We start from the raw sequence: 22,556 nt of genomic DNA, 5'->3' as shown, positions 1-22,556 counted from the left end.
TTTGCGACATCAATACGTCTGTTTGGCTTAGCAACAGACTGAAGTGAAGCTGCCCTTATGATATCATCAGATGCAGACAGGCTTCTGAGCGAGACTACAGTACAAAAGAGGCCTGCCATTTTCTTCCATCGTATTTTAAGGTCATAAACTTACATTCTCTGATAGGGAAGCAACTCAGAAGGGAAAAAAAGGCATAAAGAAAGGGAAAGTCTTTGCAAATGATACTTCAAAAAACGAGGGAGTCTTTGTGATGTGCTCTGTAACCTATAGCAACAATGATAACCCAAACATACCAGTCATATTTTCACACTGATAGAGCACCTAATTATTATTTGTCATTCCCTCCTCTGCCCCTTTCTCTGCGCTGCTGGCTGCCCAGAATTACCTTGCCCTTACATCAAAGACCTTTAGGGAAAACACATTTAGCCACAAGCGTAATGTCTTTTTCTCTGGGGGGGAGGGGAGGAAGGGAGAGAAACAGAACTGATTTCCTCCCCACCTAAAAAAAAAACCAAAACAAAAAAAACACAAAGCTCACCTGAGATGAGATGCCCAAATAACCATGTGAAAAGGCAGGGCCTTACAATCGTGCGAAGACAAAACCCACGCCAGACAAAAGAGTAGGAGAAAAAAAAAGCGTTAAGCTCGGCCTGCTAAGAACAATGCAGCTGTAGGTGTGTGCTGCCTGTTGACAAACGTGCCTTTTCAGTCATTGTCGGAGCAACATTCATGTCATGTAGCGGCATATTCTCACATTTGGCTGACCATGAGCTAACCCCAGAGCAATTTTGGGAGTTATAGAGGGAAGGAGAGGATGAGTTGAGGCTGGTGAAGGTAAAATGGGAAAAAAGGGAGGGAGGGAGACAGCCACAGGTGATGGCTGCATGTTCACATACCGCATCCACCTCCAAAGAACATGAACAAAGAGGGCAAAATCTCAAAAGAATGGCGCGTAATGCACTGGCTTAAGTGATATCTCCGTTTATAATGGCTTAAAGTAAGGCATTGTATTTGAGAAAACAGGATTATGACCCCACAATGCCTTCCTGAGCAGTAAAGAGGTACTGTAAATTGGTGTGAGAAGCAGCAATAATATAAAAAGGCCATCTCTGCCTTTATCGAGGACGCGCTGGGGTCTCAGAGTTTCCTCCGATGCCACCCACATCGGGGCATGTCTTTCGCCCTGACTTCTAAGTTGATTGAAAAATAGTCCCTCTACTTTTTTTACATATACATTGACCTACTTTAAGATGCTGGTTGAAAGTAATCAGGTGTTGAAAAATTAATGAGCCTCCACTCCCAGTTCCTGCCTGCGTCTCACAGCCAACTGGCAATATGGCATCAATCAGATGGTAGTGGTGTCTGTTTTTCGGCTCCTTGATTGACTCATTGATTGAAGATATTTTTAAAAGGAATCCCGGAGAGAATGCTTGCTCCCGGTACAAAGTGGGCCTGTCCCACACCAGGGGCTGAAGAGGGCTGCCTGTTTGCTTTAATTGGGCAGAGACATCACAGTTTGAACCCGTGCAGGCCAGGCACCAGAGGACCGCGATGGTCCTCCTCGCTCACAAATGCAAACACACACACACATTCACCATCTACCCTGCCAATGTCAATCAAAGGCACTCCTCTGGATGTGCTTCAAAGACCTTGATTGATTTTAAAGATTATGTCCGAAAAAACACTGTGGGCTTAAGTCCTTGAGTTTTGCCTGTTGTTGTGTCCTCAGGCAAAAGGGGCAGGAACAAGAGTGAGTTGTGTTGGGTACATTACTTCTGCAATGGAATCTGCTTTTGATTGTAAATTGCATGAAAAAAAATCGGGTTTTGAGGTCATCTTATAACTTTGATGACTCACATGCACAAATGGTTTTAAAATAAAGAGCAACATATTTCTCAAACTTTGCCTTAATCAAAAATAGCACATAACATTTTTATGAAAATCAAATTACCTATTAATTACTATAGTCAACTAGTTAAATCAATTATTCACCCAAAAATGAAAATATTTTGTGCATTTTGACAAGGATTTAAATTCTATTTTGTTTGTTTTTGTGTTATTGTATGTGTATATATATATATATATATATATATATATATATATATATATATATATATGTGTGTGTGTGTGTGTGTGTGTGTGTGTGTGTGTGTGTATATATATATATATATATATATATATATATATATATATATATATATATATATATATATATACATATATAGTTTTGTATTTCTATATGAATTTCAGAAGACTTTGAATGGTTTAAAAGGGAGAAAAAACACCAAGACTGTGCATTGTTAATAGTTTATAAAATATGTTTATGAAATATTTTAATTGTTAAAATAAAAAACAATTAAGGAAATTCAAACAAAATATTAAATTATTAATTATTTTTTGATAAAAGAAAAAAGTAATAGCCTGATTTAAACACTTGATATTTGCAAACTGATTCCATAATTCAAATTCCTTGCAATACACACTCACCTTATCAGCCCTGCAGTTGTTCAGGCCCATGCTGGTCAGGGCAGAAAGTTTGGCCTCCATTCCCTGCTGATGATGCTGAAGCTGCTCTCTTTGAATCTGCTCCCTCATCTTCCTCGCTTCCTGGATGGCCTTCATCACTGCATCCTGATCTCCGAACAGCGCTGTTGAGTTCAGGCTGGACAGAATGTCTGTGGAGACAAAGCACATACAAATTGGTGTTCACATACAAATACACATTTGCTTAGGGACATATTGTGAAACACAATATAGGGGGTCTTGTGAGTACAGTCTGCATGTGTGCACTGTAAGTGTGGCCGACTCCATGTGTGTTGGGGGGGCAGGAAACTAAGGGAGCAATCTCAGTGTGTGTCGCCTTTCTGTAATTAGTGGATCAAAGTGAGGTGAGGCGGGATGGCAGTTAAATCTCGGAAATAGTAGAAAAACAAACACCAAGCCTGTGTTCAAAGCCCAACTCCAAGAGGAGGAGGGAAATGAGCACTGCTCAACAACACAGTGTCGTTTTAATGAAAGACTGTTTTTAGTAACTGTTAGTAGCAGCTTCCAAAAAAAAAAATCTTAATATGAGAGATGAACTACAAGCTTTGAAAACAAATATACAGCAATGCCATCCGTTACTCTTTAAAAAGGCAGGGTCTAAAGGAGATTATGAGTTAGGAGTGTGTCACGTTCACTCTCTGATTTTAAACTACAAAGAATCAGAAATATACAATTAGCCTCTAAGCTGTGAGGATGTTAATCATTATAAAAGATTTCACTACAGAGGACTGTAAAAGCAGAAAAAATCTACAGTTTTACCCAGAGACGAGCCACGGCCCATTCCTCCGATGGGACTGGGGATGCCTCCGCTCTTGGACAGGCTGTTCGGGCTGCTCTTGTTGACTGGGAAGAGGCTCTGTGTTGGGGATGTGGGGGATTTGACGGGCTCAGCTGTCTTGGGCCGGGCGGAGAGGTTGAGAGGCTGCGTTCCCTCCTCCTGTAGATAAAAGACACAAAGCTTCTGTTAAAACACGGACGCCCTATAGAGAGATGCTTTCCACCTTACATAAAAGACAATGCACCAGAGGCTATTACTGTAGACTAATTAGTCAGACTCCTCCAAGACATGGGTTCTGTATTCATAGCCAGGCTCTGTGCCATGCTGTAGCTCCTCAGTGCAGTGAGAGGCAGGCTTTGTTCGGGTTAATTAAAACCCTCTCTGTCTGAGCACACATCTTTATCTTCTCACCTGCTCTCATGCCCAAGAGAAACGGTTAACAGCTAATACATCCTGTTTCAAACTAATGCAGTCAGACCAGAGAGCTTGTTGCTGTTGTAGCTGAATGCGTTCCAATTAAGTCTGTGTGTTCTGATGTCTTTGTGGTAAGCAAATTTGGTCTGTATTGGAAAAACTTCTCTAATTTGTGTTCTACGGTTTTCTAGAAACACACACTAATGTTACAAACTTTTATTTTGTTATTTTTATTCTATTGTTTTGAAGGGATTTTATTCAGCAAGGATGCATCAAATAAAAAGTAAGAGTATGTATTTTTGACCGAATCCTTTAAAATTTATTTTAAAATATCCTTTAAATCCTTTAAAACATTTACAAGCACAATTATGTGGAACATTGATAATAAGAGGAAATATTTCTTGAGCGCCAAATTAAAATATTACAATGATTTCTGGAGAATCACATGAGACTGAAGAGTGCAATAATGGTTGTTGAAAATTCATCACAGGAATATATAGAATTTTAAGATAAATTAAAAATAGCTATTTTAAATTGTAAAAATAGTTCACAAAATTACGGTTTTATTTTGTGTCAAATAAATAAGAGACTAGCCCAAAGTAGAGAGCTTTTGTAAAACACAAGGTAAAATTTGTGTCGAAACTGCATAATCAACCCTGAACAACTTAACATAATAACGCATCTTGTGTAGGCTAGAAAAAGATTCCACTGGCAGTGTTGTACTGTCCAAACAGATGGGCCACATACAGAGACTGCCCCCAGCTCTTTGCAAATCTGACTGCCAATAACAGTTTGTCGTTCAATTACGCTTCAACTAGACAAACAAACAGACTGCTAGCTAATTAAGCACAGCGTATCTACATATGGAGTTAACGGAGCAAAAATCACGTAACATCTTTGATCAATAGTAACACGCCGTATCTCATACAACACGTGTTGGCTACATAAACTATAGTAGAGAGCCTAAAAATGCCCGTCTGACTCTGAATTGTGGCTCTGCGTAATTGTCAATGATCTTACCGTATGCTCTGAGATGTTGATATGTGGCGGCTCTCTCCAAGGGCAAAGCTCCAAAAGCCCTGGAGGAGCAGCTTTAGCTGAGCGACTGAAGAGGATTACGGGCGCTACGCACACACTACTGTTCGCCTCAATGATTTACCCCTGTTCTATTGTGATATTAAACTAAACTTTTCCAAATGTGCAAGTGTTTTAGGTTACAGCCACAGCACAAAAAAGCAAAACGATGATGTATATCAGTGAAGACTGATGGAAAAGCGCTATATGCTGTGAGTGTTGATCTTATAAAAGAAACAAAAGACAGTCATCACATCATTGTAGCCTCATCAATATATTTAGATTATGTGCCTCTGATGTCATTGCCTTAGTCTGGTCCAAGTTAAATGTAACGCGCAGGAAAACGTGGGCCAGTCTCTGTCATGAGAAACCATGTGTTCCAAAAATTGCTCTCCAGGAGCAGGGAAAGCCATAGCAACCCTGTCCACAGAGTTCTGCTTGAGAGAGCGAGTGTCTTGTAAAAGCAGATCAGATTGATGGGCTCGAAGCGAGAGGAGAACTGACGGCGAGCGCTTGCTGCTGTACCTACCACAGCTGATTTAGTGAACAAGGAAGTGGAGAAGACTAGGTCAAGTACCACTCCAGTCGCACCAGACCGGGCCGGGATCATACCTTGACTTGAGCCAGGGGGGTTGAGGCCCTCTTTTCATTCTTCAAGCCAGACGGGGAGATCGGCCCAGTAGAATTGGGGGGCTGGGGCAGCGGAGGCATCTTGGCTCCTGGAGAGACCTGCATGCCGGCCAGCTGGGCGGCGTAGAGTTGCTGTAAGGAGGGAGACAACCCACAAGGCGTTAACATCCAAAGCCAGACACCATTCAAAGCCTTTATTCTCTCTTTTCTTCTCTCCCTCGCATTGCTTTTTCCCTTTCCATCCCGGCATAGAAGCTCCATCAAAGGTCTAACTGTATATCAAAGCCTGGATCCAGGGAGAGACAGCAGCCCCAAAAAACCACACAGCAATGGCACACATACAAGAGACTTGGAGCCGCTCGTCTTTCCACTCATCACGCAAAATTTGCAGACTGAAACCTAGCTGCTTCTAAGATCTGATTTCCTTCCCCTCGCTCCCTCTGGTAAGCCCCTTTGACTTTAATTGGCGCCTTTTCATGTCGCTATGCAGACACCTGAACTTCCCCCTTCGACAGCGCAATGCGCGTTCCCCCAAAGTTACACAAACTCAAGGTAGATGAGTTTCTATGACGCACTCTATCAAAGACATTCATTAAGACAGGAAGCCTGACAAAGAGAATTCACGTTCTTCTGCTTATTTTCACTGGCTCACGGTCAACACGCTCGCTAACATCAGCAACCTTCCAGCGGTACGCATTCAGCATGTTGAAGTGCTGGGTGTCAATCACTTATCAAAACTAAGCGGAGAAAGTGTGCAGAAGAGTTTTATATTTCAGCTCTGAGACTGACTGACTGACTGTCATAACCTATTGAAAATTATTTTTATTTCAACAGATCGCTAATACCCACAGACCATTCAGACAAAAAATAGCAACAACTGCACCATTTAAAAAAAAAACCAAAAAACAAAGCAATGTTAGATCAAAAGGAACAATTAAATAGAAAATCCTGGGTTAGAATGTCAAATAGTAGAACACTGTATATCGACATTTGTTTTAGAGCGTTGTATTATTCACAGACGCTTAAAACAATCACACTTCCTTTCAGCTCTCTAGTGAGAAGACAGATGTATGCACAGCTGCTTTCCCTCAGGCAAATATTGATTAGCGAGCAGGTAAATGCTTATATTGTCTTTTGTCTCTTACATTAAATAAAAGGAAGCACACCAGGCTAAAATCAGCTCTGAAAACATTGAAAGTGCATCAAACAAAGACTTGAAACAGAGACTGGAGACAGTAAAGATCTGAATAATCTAACATGAACTGGGCAACTATTTAAAGTGTATTCCAGGATAGGGTTATTTAAATAAATCTGAAATAAAATACTAAAACAAAAAATGATAAATGCTGCCTTTGCAACTACTTGAAATATGGTTAAGTTGAAGCACAACATTTTTGAAAATTAAAATTAAAATTAAAATGACAACCACAAAATGTCTTATTTTTATGTATAAATACAAGCAAAATCAAAATATCAATAAAAAATATAATGCTATGCAAATAATACTAAAATTACACTGTTCTAGCTGTGTTGTGATTTCTTGTGCATTATACACATCTACACTTTTTATTTTGATGGTGATTTTATAGGTAACAGCCATATATTTTTTTCTAAGGTATACTGATAGTCTGTAAAAATAGTAGAACAGTCAGTAAAAACACAGCCCAATGTACCATATTAATATAAAAGAGTTTAGAAAATAATTTTGTCATACATTTCAGTGATAAAATATCCCCCTTTAAAGATTTAGATGAAGCGGTATTATATTTTGCTCACTTTATGATCTTACACACATAAGCCAAACCCAAAACTACAATGCCAACATTTAAGCCAAATTTTTTCAGTCTCCCCTAAAAATAGCGGCCCAGTGCTATTATTCATATGTTTTTACAGCCTCAGTCGTTGTATTTTTTTGAACCCAAAAAAAGCAGAGGTTTTTTTGAATGCGTATGTACCCGAGCGTGTTTGCCCTCTCTCTGCTCTCATTTCCTTTCCTTACTGGGCTACATAAGGACTCCATTTGTCTGAAATGGAAAAAGTGGCACCAGCATTAGTAACCTGCCCAACCTCAGCCACTCACATAGAAAAACCTGAGCCCAGACAAAGCGCTTTGTGTCTACATGTATCAGGAGATATAAACACTAAAATGCTCCCCGGTACCAAAGTTAAACGCTTGCACATTAGCGAAGCACAAAAGGGTCATTCTTCAGCAGGAGACCTGGGGCAAGTGCCGGCACACGGACAGCGGAAATGGCAGGCTGATTAGGTTCACACAGTGATAGTGCACCTCGCCAGCCTGGTAAACAGAAAGCCTTTGTCCTGCTAAAGCAAAAAATACAATCGCTATTCTTTTTTTTCTCTATAGGTAGTAAGTGAACGTACGTGAGAGTTTGTGTGCTCGTGAACAAGAAGGAAGCCCTCGGCCCAGTCTGCTGGACAGATGTTTGTTAACAGCGTTGCTGCTGCTGATGTGGATGGGCAGAGGGACTCTGACCTTGCGTGGGAAGAACTTTATTGTTCCGGAAAAAGAGCGTAATTGGCTTTTGCTTCAAATTAGAGCCAGTCAGACTGCCTTTTGTGAGGCCTGATTAACGGGTCAAAGCCACAGGGTTACGAGTAAAGCAGGCCTCTAGAAAGACACAGGCGGAAAAAAAACAATAAATACTAATGGAGAAGTGTGACACGTAGCAAGCTTCTTATTGTCAAGGACAGGAAAGGAGAGGGTGCTTGGAAATGTGTCACATCAGGCTGTGCACAGCACAGCTTGTGTATTAAGGTCATGTGTTTTGATGCTGAAAGGTGTGAAAATGGACAAAAGGAGACAGAGAGAGAAGGAGAGAGAGATGTGCTGATGTGGTGGTAGTCTGTCTGAAGGGCATGTAATGCAGGGCTCCACTGGGCCTCCTCTGCCTCTCCTCCAGCCATACTGCAGGGTCTCCACAGCAGACAGGGCTAACGCTAATGAGGGTCATGCTGAAAGTCAATGGCTGAACAGGGAGAGGGGCAGCCGGGACAAGCTGGCTCCATGCCCCCTGCCCCACAAACCTAAAAGGCTGAGCATGGACAATCTTATCATTCAGTCTGATTTAACATAGTCTATTAACGCTTTAAATCTAGCTATAATAATTAAGCTTCCACTCTTTCTGTGTCACAAATGAACAGTTAAAAAAAATTACAAGCATCACATTTCATAAGCATCATATCAAGTATCAAGAACACTTAATAAATTCAGATTTCTCATATAATAAAAACGTATTCTCATATAATTTCAACTCTAATCAATATTTAGTGTGCATTTGTGCAGTAACATCTTTTCATACGAAAATCTCTTGAATGTACTTAAATGTTTGGAAACTTAAACATTTTTGTGACTTTTGCACTTTTGCAGTACTCTGAAAAATACATGTAATGTGTACAAAATGTGTTTTCAAAATACATAAATCTATTATATCTGAAATATAAAATATACAAATTCATTATATATATATATATATATATATATATATATATATATATATATATATATATATATATAATAAATAAATATTAAATCTCTATATTACACTTCCCGAGCATGAAATATAATATAACGTAAAGTAATTACTGGTTATTGGTTTTGAACAAAAGATGCCTCAACTGCTGCCTAACTCAACACACAGACTCAAAACACACATGTGTGCTGTAACACCAACAGACATACAAGTGGTGTATAAGCAGCAATCTGACACAGTGGAGAGCTATTACAGTGTGTACTGAAGCTGCTGGCTCTGAGGAAATGGAAGCTGATGGGGACAGAACACTAGTGGTGCTGGAGAGAAAGAGAGAGGCCGAAAGCGAGCTAAAGAAAAAGAGAGGCAGAGATGTTGAGCTGCTCTCAGCATGTGGTTTCAGAAAGGCCTGCAGAGAAAAGGCCTGATCCACCCCAGTGACTCAGGTAATACCTTTGTCCACTTGAGCATTAAATGACTCGCTGCTATACAGCTTAGTTAGAGAGAGAGGGGCTCGGGAAATGGGGCTTTTCAATTCGCTCGCCCGCGGTCCTCATACTTTTAGCGATACACGCACACACACGCAGCCAGACTAATGTCTCCCGCCTCCCTCTTGCACACATGAGCCAAGCCTATCTCACAACCCATGGATTCCAAATGAGTGGGGTCCGGCCCAAGGTCAGGTGGTTAGCCTCTAATAATTAAAAGCAACCCCTCTGGAGACAGAAGAGGTTAAATGAAAGGGCCCACCAATTCTGCCTGCAACAACAGTATTCGCAGATCATCCAGATTACCCAACACGCTGCTGGATGCATCAGCACTCAAGGATACTTTGCTTTCAAGTGTCTCAGAGAGCCAGTTCAGCGCTCCACCTCTGTGTAAAGGTATGTAAACGCTCAGGATAAACTGTTTATAAACGAAAAAGGCACGGTTAAGGAAAGTTATTCTTTTATTTTGGTCAAATAGCATTCAGAGACGCTGTGTTTTACACTGTAAAAATGGATGTTATAATGAGAGCTGGGGGTCCGAGATGGGGTAGTGTCTTACTTTTTCAATACTGAATTATCCTACACAAATATGCTCAAGAAACCATTATACACTTTTTTTTCAGGATTCTTCTGAAAAGGAAGTTATAGCCATTTTTGAGCAGTTTAATATGCACTTGCTCAATAAAAGTATCGATTTCTTTAAAAATAAACAAAAAAACTTTGGAGTAGTATGATTTTCTTCAGTGGTAATAAACTTCACCTTTATGGTTCACAGTGTGCATATTTTCAGAATTTTTCCCTGGAATGAGACCGCAAACTGAAATGGCTCATGAAACACTAGATTTGAGCACATATGACGGGTAAATAGGCCATCATGTGAGGAAAAAAAACAACTTGAGTCTCTTGTTTGTTCTTAAAGAGAGGGGCCGACTGCTCTCTGGCAGATGCTGTGAAATACAGTGGCAGATTTAGCCAATTTTAGTGCTTCTAGCTATAATGGTGCATGACTGTCTCTCCAACTTATCCGCACAGGCCCCAGTCTGAGCTCACTGAAACGTGTCCATGAGGCCCAAAAAACCCCACTGATACATTATCATACGTCAACACATAAGCACACTATACACACTAAATTACATACACTAAGTCTCTTGTGTTTGTGCGTCCTCCTCAGCTCTCTATATAGGCACAGCTGAGCGGTAGCATGGGGAGAGGACTGCGTTACTGCCGCATGGCCGACTCTGCCATTTCAGTAGCATTGGGGCGCCCGTGCCCGTTTGCCACAAGGCTTGTCCAGGCTCATTGCCCAAGGCAGGCGGGCTGACCCAGGCTGGCCCAGATGTCAGAAAGGGAAGCAGGGGTGCGCTAGTGCGCTGCGCCAATGCTTTCCAGTATGGCCAGACATCTGTCCCATCTGCTGGCGCCCAGCCTGCTCCCTCGCTCATTTGTCCCTTCCCCCATCTCAACCCATCCACCTAATTTTTTTCCTTCTATTTCCTTACATAGCTTCACTAACTTGAAGGACAGGAAGTATCCTGCGCATTTCTGCTATACAAGCTTGCACTATGGTATCAACCCAGGTGGTCATTCTAAGCTACATGGACCGCATATCTCGCTATCTGTTTACTTGCCTCTCTGTTTCACAATTTCATCCATCCAGATGTCCACCTATCCCTCCCATTAGAAGCTCTGCCCCGTGCTCATACCGCCTCTCGTCTTCTGGCTATCTCTGCGGAGTCTGTCTCGCACAGCACGCGCCACTCCTTTCCCCTCTCCTTCTTTCTCTCCTCTCCTCCTCAATCACACCAGCAGCTGTTCGCTCTCATTTCTGCAGCTCATAGTCAAAAGTGTTCCACTTGTTAGCTGTGGCAGAAAGCCCTGCTCCCTCCACACATCCGGAATGCAGAGACATGAGCATCCAAACAAAAGATAACATAGTATTTCCTCTATTCCCTTCTCCCCAGCAGAAGTTTTGGAGAAGTTTTCCTGACTCTTAAATGTGTTAATAGCATGATATGCATTTTAACTTGAGAAATGGTATATAAATTTAACCCACATGTTCTGTTTGGGGTGTCTGAGACCACAGGACCATTTAATAGATTTTACTAAAAACTGAAGCAGCAAGTGACATAATTAAAATAAGTGAAAACTTGATATTAGCAAAAACTTGAAACCATTAAGCACATTTTCTTTAAATGTAAAAATAATATTCACATAAAGAAATGACTTTTAATTAATATTTTAAATTCATTATTACATTTAAAAAAGGTTATATAGAAACAGTAAATTCATTTGCATTAAGTTTAAATCTGTGACTGAGTTTGTCAATTAAAACAAAGAATAAAAGAAAAAGATTAGGAAATAAAGGAAAAACTGTAAAAGAGAGAGCAGGACAGAGGCCAGCAGGTCCTATTTGTGTTCTCTCCCTCTGTTATATGCCACAGGGAAGACCCAGATGTTCGGCTTTATCCCATGATGCTTTATTTTAGGACTGCTTAAACCCAAAAGACTGCTTCCAATGATAAAAAACAGGCCTAGAGCTCTTGGCAAAACAATATATCAAGGACAGAATGGCTTTAAGGAAATTGTTTTCCTCTAAGCAATTGATGTAAGGTGATCTTGTACGCTGGCAAATTAAATGCCAATTCAAGCAGACAAAAAATAAAATCGAATTCTTTTGTAGAATTAGGATAATTCCTTTTAGACTGTCTGGCCATACGGCTACAATCCGACACAATTTCCGCCTGGAGGTGAGAGGTGTCACTTCTAATAGGGAAGCAACGCCGGGGGACGGAGCCATTGTTTGGAGGCCGTGCCCAGCTCATCCTGAACCCTGAGAGGGTCTTAATGAAGAGAGGCAAGCGGTCTGGGGAATAGTTTGAGCAGCTTTCCTCTGGTGACTTGCAGACGAGGGCCAATCTGTCAGGGACGCATTGAGCGAAATTACTCGGCGAGTTGGGACGCATGGTGACAAGCGGGCGCGTGTACGTGCATGTCGCCGGTCGAGGGAAATGTATTGACAAGCAAATTACGCTCTCAGATCGCCTGGCCGCTTTCATTTCCACTCCCCGGGACCTGAGGCCTTTTGTTAGCCTGCAGATGGGCCCGGGTGACGGGGAAGAGACAGGACAGAGAGAAAAAGAGAAAGAGACATTCCACAGCCAGCCCACTTACTGTTATGACACGGTAAAATTGTGAGCGGTAGCATCAGCAACATTAAGACTGGCAGAGCGGCCGTCCCTTTTCCTGCATGACCGAGCACAGCATTGTGGGAATTAATTCCTTTCCAATCAGAGCATTTTTTAAGGTTCATATATTTCCCTAGTCTAAACTGAGCAAATTAGGGAAAATGATACCTTGCCAGAATTGCTGACAAGTGAAGATATTCTAATTAGACAGATGCACCCAGCCAGTGGCACGGGGTGGGTGGGTCCACTGGCACAGGAAGTGGGGATCTCATAGGTGAGGTCACTCCCACCGAGCGGATCAGTGATGCATAAGCGGCGAGAGCTCAGTGATACTGCCATTACAGATAATCACCCAGACACAGCAGACAAATCCATACATACCTCTCATTAACACTGACCCAGTGCTGGCCCTCATTTATCTGACATATTTAGAAAGATCCGCTTCCTTTGATTTAAGACAGGAATTCAAAGCTTGTTATTTCTGCTCAAAAAAAGAAGAGAGACAAAAGCGGCCACGACCGCATGCTAGCACGTGCTAACTGCCGTAAAAATCGCTCCGCATCTCACTTTTCTCACTTAATTACAACCTCATCATTTTTGTTCAAAAGAATGTTTTGCCTGCACCTTTGTCCTCCAAGTGAACTTTTGCATACAACTTCACTGTCTTAGCCAGATAGACAAAATGCCAGCGTTAGTAGCATTATCGTGGCACTTGGAATGAGATTCATCTCTTCTATCTCCGTTCTGATCATTTTTAATCATCTTCCGCGTGATGATCGGAGCTCAGTTACGGTGGAAAGGGTATGTTTGACTAGCCGGGCTTTCTTAGACTGAAGGGTACAGAGAGTAAATACCAATCTGCTCGGCTAAATCTGCGGCAGACAGACAAACTTCAATTAATGGGAATGCAACTCATTTGTGTTTACTGTATTTTCTAAAGGTCAGCCAAGTCATGGACTCAGAGGCTTGCTCTCAGCCCATTCCCAGGGTTAAATCTATTATCACAATGAATGGCTGAGAGGTCTTGGTGCCTCCTGATATATGACTATCCCAGACTCGAGCTGACCCATCAGAAACACTATTAATAGACGGGACAGGCCCTGGTTATGCCGCCGCAGCTTACTCCTAAGGGAGGAGGGAAGACAAGCTTACACGTACGGATCCAAACGATTTTCAAACTGTTTTTGCATCACAAACTCACTCCCTGTTTAGCTCGTTTTTACAAGTGCATGCATATTCTACACACGCTTTTTAACATGAATAGATGCATTCCACACCTTCAACACAGATGATTGTTCTCCCTAAAGTCGCATGCTATAGCAAAGGCCTTCCTAGCTCCAGCTGCAAGCATTGTTCCAACTTGCCAAGGCTCATTAATGCTGAGAGCGATAAGCTCCGAAGGACAAATTGTGCACATGTATCAGCAAGAAGAAAAGGTACGAAACGCTCTCCTATCCTCTCTCCCCCGCACGTCCTCCTCCCTCTGCTCTCAGCTTTGTTTTGTAACATTCCCAGCTATCAGAGAGCTTAATGTCTAATTGCTATCAACCGCTTACCACTGTTGTTGACAAAACAACAAATCTCTATGAATAAAAAAAGCAAGAAAAAAAAACAACAAATAAATGAATCTGCTATGTGGCTGCGAGCTCCATCGCCTTCTGCTCTCGTTCATTTGATCCTTCTGTCTTTGCTCAAAGAACTTAGATGAATTTAAAATTTCAAAGCATAAGTCTAACAAATAATTTCTGTGAATAAAAAGGAAGGACTAACAGCATTAGTTGCAAAAAAAACAAACGGTCTTTGTGAAGGTAAACAAGGCAGAAATTGCCTGAATTAAAAGAAACAATTAAAATGACAAGTATGATGAGATAAACTGCAATGAAGATGTCAATCGATATTTAAGCACATGGAGATAGCATCTGAGTAATGCTCCCAAGGCAACCCGGAGGGCCTTGGAAGCTCTTCTATCATTATGATACACAAAGTTACCACAAAGTTACTCAGAACGGCGTCAAAAGAGAAAGCAATTAAGGCACGAGAGGCCTCTGAAATACCCTTTCAACGACGCAACAACCGGTTCCCATGCATAGGCGTCAAGGCTGCGCTGTAAAAACGGGCTATATTGCAGATGGAAGGTGTTAAGCTTGTAGGGGTGGACCAGTGTGTGAGTGATTTAGCTCTAACTTGTTATTTAGCATACAGCTGGTTTGCTCACACGGTGCTGAGGGCTTGGCCCGCTGCCCGTAAATTCTTTTGTGACTGTACATACCTGGAGCTGGAGAGGGTTGAGTCCTGACGCGGCAGCAGCTGCCATTGTGGATGGAATGAACTGCACCGGGTAGTTATCACCTGTCGGAGAAAGGAGGAGGGGGAGATAGTGAACAATGCGCACAGGTTGAGACAATGAGCGGCCCAACGGCAGGCCAGACAAGTGCCAACACAGTTCCTGTGGGCCTGCCTGCACCCAGCCTCGGCACTCAGCCCAAACATCTGCACTCACAAAAGAGTCAGCTGGCCAGAGCAGAGCGGGATTTACACAGGAACGTCTCTCTTTCTCTCACATTCGGGCTTTCTTCTTTCTCCCTTTTTTATCTTTGCCCACACTTGCACAGTCTTTTCTGATCTGGCTGTGCATTGTGTTCAAGGTTATCCCGTTTTACGTTATTGTTTGCAAGTATCTACGGTTTATATCGTGTTCTGTGAGAAGCTTGCCTAGTCATACTATTGTTTGACATGCTATTATGTGTTTTACAATGTGATCTGGCACAATAAAGTATGTGTGTGAAAGAGAAACTGTGCTGCCGCCAACTTCAACAGGTTTTAACAAGACAATTTTCTTATCTGAATGCAGCTTGAAAGGCATTTTCATCACAAGATCAAACGTATCCAAAAGAATCAAACAATACAATAGGGCCAATGGAAAACACAATAGGAATCGGATGAAAAACTACAGGTTTGAACAAAAACCCCCTGGAGATATAGCTCTGGAAACCTTATACAGATAATTGAGTGCCTCTGAAAGTGTGTGTTTAAGTGTGTGAGATGTGTTTTTGTGCTGTGGTTGGTGTATATAACACTGTCTCTGGCTCAGAGAGCAGAGGTTTGACTGAAGCGTGCCCATGGAAGGGGAATTGGCCCTCTTTCAGCCCCCACTTCAGCCTGTCACTTCTTCTTGCAAACATATGGAGCTATTAAGCCACAAGCATAGGGGTAAACACATATATCCTCCCTCTTTTCCCCCCTTACTCACTTTGCAATCTGACTGACCACAGCACATTGTGATGCGGCCAGGAAATTCAATCCCAGCCTGTGGCAGAGGTGAATAAAGAACACAACTGAACTGATTTCAAATAGTGCAACGAGAGTCGTAGAGGGGGTCATTATCGTCCAAGGTTCTTTCTCTCTCACTCACTCTGTGCTTGTGGTGATATGATATCTGAGCCATGGGCAGGTCAGGTGCCAGCCGAGAACACTAGGCCAAGGCTAATGGTCTGGGGGCTGGGTGGGCAGCCAGTGTCTCAAGTAGACAGGCTCGGCTGCCAGCATTTTCTATGTCAGTCTGTGAAAGTGAATCTAGTTTAAAAGGCAAATCTGCCTGTCTCCAGCCAGTGGATGCCAGTGAGGCTCCAGTGACGCCACTGCCCAATAGGGTTGTTTCTCCAAGCCTGCTAAGGCCAAGGGCCAAATGCTTATTATCAGCCCACCTTGGAGGCCAATAGTGGGCTCCCTCACATCTGATTCAGCGAACTGTGAGAAGATTGCTGAGTAGTACTGTGCAATTGGAAGTGTTAATCTCACATATACTGTGTGTCTGTATATATATATATATATATATATATATATATATATATATATATATATATATATATACACACACATAAATGCTATACTCATAATGAAGTATTGACTAACTTATAATATTTTCATTAAAAGACAAAAACAGACTAAATCAAAAACTGGCCCAAAATCCCTCAAATCTATTTCCTTTTAGCATGGTCTGTCAGAATAATCAACAGTGGCTGAAAAACTATTTGGTTGGCTTACACATTTCAGGCCAGAAAACTCAAGCCAGAGCATCCACTTCATTATGTAATTCCCCTGTGATAACATCACTTTATTAGAGAGGTGCCTTATCAAAGCAAGCTTTGCAAAGACACCAAGCAGGAAGGGGCAAACCTCCTAAGCTCAGATCACAATGCTCCACTGTCTCCACTGTTCTTTAAAAAGAGCTAGGTGGGCTGCTGAATAATGTTTAAAGTGCTTTCTCTCATAAAGGCATTGCTAGAGAGTTTCATAGTGTATTCTGTTTCAGCCAGGTATCATGCTGCAAATCGAGGCCAATTTGGACTGCCAACTTGGCATAGGGCCTCTTTAAGTGGAAGGACCCAAGGGTCTTGCACAGGGCACCACTACTGCTGACGTGGGCCGGTGCTCCATAAGAAACGAGGGCTGCAAGGCTAATGAAAAGGTGGAGGAGAGTGGGAAGGAGCGGCTGGCGGAGTGCTCCTTCTACAACCTCTTCACTTCTACTCCACCTGATGCCAAGAGCCAAGCATGTGGAATATTCAAGCCGAGTGGGGCTCGCTTTGAAATCAATGGTTTTGTTAGAGGGCTCAGTGTCTACTATGTTCACGACCCTTCCTCCAGGCCAAAACTGAAGGCTCTTTTTATAAAGAAAATAAAAATGCTTTGGTCAGGGCTGTGACACAGTGGACTGAAGCTGTTGGCCTTATCCCATTCCTCTTTCTATTAGCTTTTCTTTCTACACTATATCTATCTATCTATCTATCTATCTATCTATCTATCTATCTATCTATCTATCTATCTATCTATCTATCTATCTATCAAGTTATATGCAGTTATTTGCATTTGAATATATACTACCTTGATTTTCATTTAATTTTAATTATATTTAAAAATTGGAAATGCAATTTTGCTTTCTGTGTGTTTAATTCAGGAATTAAATTTAAAAAATAAATAAATGAAAAACAGGGCATGACCCTGATATATATATATCAACTCAAATCTGGAATCATCAATAGCTAATGTAGTGTATCAATGTCTAAACGCCTTACGCACATCCTCTGTGACATGAATGCGCCCTCCAGGCGAGGCTCTGTACAATCACTGGCTGTCAGCGGTTTCGTCAGCAGGGGCTTCGAGAGCTCATTGCATCCCAAGGGCCATGAACATCCACGATCAGCAATACCTATGTGTTCATGTCTGCACGGGGGGGATCACCACTATCCTCCACAAGTCTATTTGAGTAAAGAATGACCCGAGTCCTCTCTTTATACCAAGCCCAAGCCATTGAGCACAGTGTGTGAGAAAGGGGATCTCCGCTGTTTCACTGCAGGGTTGGGGCCATCAGCATCAGGCCTTGGCCACTTGCTCTGAGCCCGGCCGGGCTGCCCCACGCTGGGCAGTACAAACAGCAATGAGACCTATCACATTATCCATGGCAATAAGTCGAGTCATGCGCACTAACAGCAATAAGCTACGTCCTAAACTTTCTCCCCTCTGCTGTTTCACAAATTATGAATAATGCAAGTGCTTTACACACGCCAAGGATTCCATTACAGCTGCTGTTATTTGTACTAAAACACTTTCCATGTCAAACATATTAAAAAATCAAACTGGGGAAAAGAAAGCCCTTAGGCTCTTTGTTCAACCTGTCATGCCTTTGTAGTTCCAAAATAGCTGACTTTATGTTCCATCATTTACCTTTTTAGTTAATTTATTAGCTGCTCTACCACACCCTGTAATAATCTAACTCTCACCTGCTGACTTCTGAAGCTTTCCTCCCTCTTATCAGTCTCTCTGTCTAGCTCTCTTTCTCGTTTCTTGTATATTTGCCTTTTGATGAGGTGCTGACAACAAACGTGATTTTTCAAGGCATACTTTGAAGACAAAAGAAAAGCTTTTTTTTACTCAGCTGCACTGATCATTACTCTTTTTTCTACTTCAATAATTCTCATTCAACTTTTTGTCTTCTTAATTTATGTTCCTTTTCATTTCCTACAGCTCTACTGACACAACTCAGCAGCTACACTGAAAAATCATTACACGACCATTTTTATTTTTCTCAACAGTCCTCTGTGGTAAAGAAAAGAGGGGAAAATCAAGGGGAAAATGATAGAATGATGGAAATTTAACTAAATGCTACTGATCCCTTGGGAGGCAGGACTATACTTGGTTTAATTACAGAAACTGAGACTGGCACATCCCTAAACCTCAGAACAATGGCTGGATATTAGGGTGAGGGATACTGGCAGTGAGTCAGCCTGCGTGTTGTAGCAATTTCCTACAAATTTGTTTTTGAATTTACAGTGCTTGCGTGAGGAGCAATTCTCTTTTTCACAAAAGGAGAAAAAAGGCATGTCAAGACAAGTGCGATGGCTCCTTCATCAGAGGGCCTTTGGTTCCAAAATAAGAAAATGTGCACTCCTGTGGGTCACTTTCCTTTTTTTTGTTTTGTATAAGAAACAGAAAAAAATTTGACATATTATTAAATTATGAGATTTTAGTATCTACAGATCAGTTGCAATGTCAAATCCCTTAAAAAAGTGACAGTTCTAAATGTGAATAATATTTAAATGTATATAGTAACAATTGATAGAGGCATGGGTTATATTAGTAAAGTGTTTTCAGCTGAATTATAACCCATGAAGTTGAAACCTTTCATGCTGACAGTGTTTATATTCCAGCCTTCATTCACGCCATCCATTGTTCTGAAGGCTCGAAACGCCTTGAACTTTGCCAAAACAGGCTGCCTCACCGAGGTGATACACTTCACAGTGTTCAGAATTAATTGCCTTGACAAGGAGGGCTTGATGTTCTGCTCTCTGAATCCAAAAGGTTGGGCTGTGATGATTTGGTCAGGGAAATCAAGCGATGATAAAATGTGTGCTGAGGAAGTTGTGAGGAGGCAAAGAAAGCCTTAAAGTGGCCTGTATATTCCCCTGAGGTAAAAACGAATGGTGAAGCAGAAAAAAACATACCACAGATAAAAGAGTAAATGACAGCCAGGAAACTTTTTATTTTCTTCCATCAAAGGCTGTTGTGTTTTTCACCTTTTTTGATCCTGTATTATTGTTTAAAGAGGCTAGTTAACAAAACCTGAAAACCATTTTCCATATCTGTATGTCTTTTTTTGTTTCTGGAACACAAAATATATATTTAAAAAAAAAAAAAAAAAAAAATATATATATATATATATATATATATATTTTTATTTTTTTTTTTTTTTTTTTTTATTTATTTATTTATTTATTTTTTTTGTCTATACAGTAATAGTAATTAGAGTCCAAAATAACACTGGGCCACACTGGCTTTGGCTGTATGGTTAAAAAAATCATAGAGGTTTAAAATGTTTAAAGTTTGGGGTGAAATCTGGTTTCTAACAGAAGTAGTATCATGTGTTACCTAATATGAAAATATTTTAATGTATATTAATATTTGTAATATTTTGGTATGTGAATATTTAAAGGTGTATCTGATTGTTAGGATAACCAAGGAACGTGTGCAAGGAGCAAGGGGAATAAACATGTAGAGGAAACTCAAGGAGCTAAAGTGTATTCTCTTACCTGGCTTATAGGACATGCCTGGGGGGAAGAGGAAGCCCTGCTGGGCTGCCGCGGCTGCTGCCAGAGTGCGCTGGTCGTGTGGAAAAATGGGGATCATGAGCGGAGGCATGTGACCCTGGACCTGCTGAACACAGAGAGAGAGGAGATCACACGGGAGCCTAACACAGCCTGACAGCACCGCTCATTTTCTGACCCCGATCCATCTTACACACGCTCACCAAATACCTGCACTTAGTGCCCACCAATCACACATTAGCACTTCAAAGTGGCTATCGCACACACATAAACAGTACAGTGTTTATTCTTATTTGTATCATAATACGCCGTGTTAAGCTTGTTTGGGTATATCTACACAGCACTAGACAGAAACAGAAATGTCAGATAGAAATTCCTAATAAAACTTAATCATGAGACTGACAGAAAATGAGTATCCTCACAAATAGGGCTCTTGTCTCTTGTTCTTGGAAGGTCATTTATATACATGATAAATGCCCAAAGGAGGCCGGTAATTTACAGCACCTGTTTTCAGCTGTGAAAAAGATGGAATGAGCCCAAAAGCTCGTGCATTTCTGATATTTCATGTATAACGTCAACACCTGGCATCGCGTGTGGTGCCTTTCAAACGCTCTCAACCATGTTCATCTTCATTCCTGCTTTATTGCAAAATAGAGAGAATGCTAATGGCATGCATAAGGACAGCATTAGCTCTGTGTAAGAGCAAAAACAGACATGCTGAACTAGAGACAAAGAAAAAGAGAGCCTGTGTGTATTTAGGGATCTGAGCGGCTTCCCATCGAAGTTTGAAAACACATGTTTGTGGAGTGTTGGCCGGACCCAATCTTGCTGTCATTCTCTGCTTCCTGCCTGCGGGTGATAGGCTGCAGCGGCGCTACCGTGGGCCAGGGCAGAGTTAATGCAGGCGAGCCGACTCACCTCTGGGGAGCCCAACCGGAGAACGGGTTAATAAAGGTCAGCCCCCCCAAAATAAACACATTATAGAATGTTTCTCCATTCATCGCTCTTTAAAATCAGCCTGCAATAAAAACCGGTCTGGACGCAATTACCGCTGCAGCATTGGGGCATGAAATCAAACATTTTCTGCTCCGCATTTCTCGCTGAGGTCTGCGCGATCTCCGTCTTTTTAATGCCGCTTTCGCCTTTCAAGCGCCTAATGTTAGAGATCAGTAGGGCTTGTTCCCCAGGTGCTAAACAAGTGTTCAGGTCCACTTCAGTGATTCGGACTAAGTGAGTTCTGCTAAGCAAAAATAAATAGAAAAAAAAATCCTGCACTTTTACATTTACAGAGCTTTGCACTTTAAAAAGTGCATCTACAGAGTTGAGACTGTGCCAAAGTGAAAGAACTGTGTGTGTTTTTTCTATTTTACAGATGTGACAAAAAATGCTCTTTAACATGACCTCATGGATGTGTTTGTGAAAAAGCTTTACTTGCATGCGAGGTGAATCAAAATGAAAGTGCCGTGAGAGGGGCTATTACACTGAAAAGATAAATAGCATCTGTGACGTCACCAAATACGGACTTATACTACCTCAGATACATTTAAGTGCTTTAGAAAAATGGCTCTGACCATGTAAATTGTTCTCCTTCAGAGGGCCGCTAAGGTCAGTCACATACATAATTGCCATTAGCCTTATTCACATTACCCTTGCAAAACGAATCAGTCTAAAGCCGCAGTATTACACAGAACAGCTGCTTTTAAAGTGGAACCAAAACACAACTGTTCCTTAACATGTCATTTCGCATAGTCCTGCACAGAGGCTCACATCCATAATGACAGAAACACCTGGTCTGCCATGCTTTATCCCATCTGTTCCTAAACTATATCATCAATGTCTTATTTAATGCAAATCTAAATCATTTAAAACAACCTAGAATTAGCCATCATTTGAAACAAACAAACTGACTAACAATGCAAACAATAACTCCGCTAATCAGACAGACTTCCCTAATGCTGTTTCAAAAGGCACAAACAGCAAGAGAAAGAAAAAGAGAAGGTAGGAACAGATAATTTGCCCTCAGTTTGAGAGGTTGTGATTTGCAGTAATGAGGCCTTTACATTAAAGTTTAATTTACACACGCCACATCTGTGAGTGGCAAATCAAATAAGCGTCCTTAAAGTGGAGACTAATAGTGAAGGTTAGCTTTCAAGCTTGTCAATTAACGTACACTGGTAGAGCTGAGCAGACAATGCAGATAAAGATTTAAAGATGATCACTGGCAATTTGCTTTGACTGCTAATAGACAGAGAATGGAATTAAGTGCCTGCACTTAGACAGATGGATTTTGATAAATTGCACATTGCATTCTGCATTGAACACTCGCTTATTATATGCGTCAGTCTCTCTCATTC

General features: G+C 41.4%; 1 protein-coding gene across 13 annotated transcripts in view; it reads right to left on the bottom strand.

Moving 5' to 3' along the window:
* The window catches only part of sox6 (SRY-box transcription factor 6), a 143,508-nt gene that overhangs the window by 22,653 nt on the left and 98,299 nt on the right, over window positions 1-22,556 (bottom strand). For 11 of the 13 annotated variants that reach the window (XM_043244134.1, XM_043244138.1, XM_043244142.1 and 8 more), the window contains 5 exons: window positions 20,188-20,311; window positions 14,871-14,950; window positions 5,423-5,572; window positions 3,304-3,481; window positions 2,488-2,675 (listed from right to left, as the gene is read on the bottom strand). In XM_043244134.1, coding sequence (XP_043100069.1) covers window positions 2,488-2,675; window positions 3,304-3,481; window positions 5,423-5,572; window positions 14,871-14,950; window positions 20,188-20,311 — 720 coding nt within the window. The remainder of the gene's footprint in view (window positions 1-2,487; window positions 2,676-3,303; window positions 3,482-5,422; window positions 5,573-14,870; window positions 14,951-20,187; window positions 20,312-22,556) is intronic. The other 2 variants (XM_043244132.1, XM_043244141.1) reach the window with 1 other exon arrangement.

This window comes from Puntigrus tetrazona, chromosome 7 (assembly GCF_018831695.1).
Source record: "Puntigrus tetrazona isolate hp1 chromosome 7, ASM1883169v1, whole genome shotgun sequence".
Lineage (NCBI taxonomy): Eukaryota > Metazoa > Chordata > Actinopteri > Cypriniformes > Cyprinidae > Puntigrus > Puntigrus tetrazona.
The sequence above is the reverse complement of the archived record's forward strand: the minus strand, read 5'-3'. Positions and strand labels throughout refer to the sequence as shown.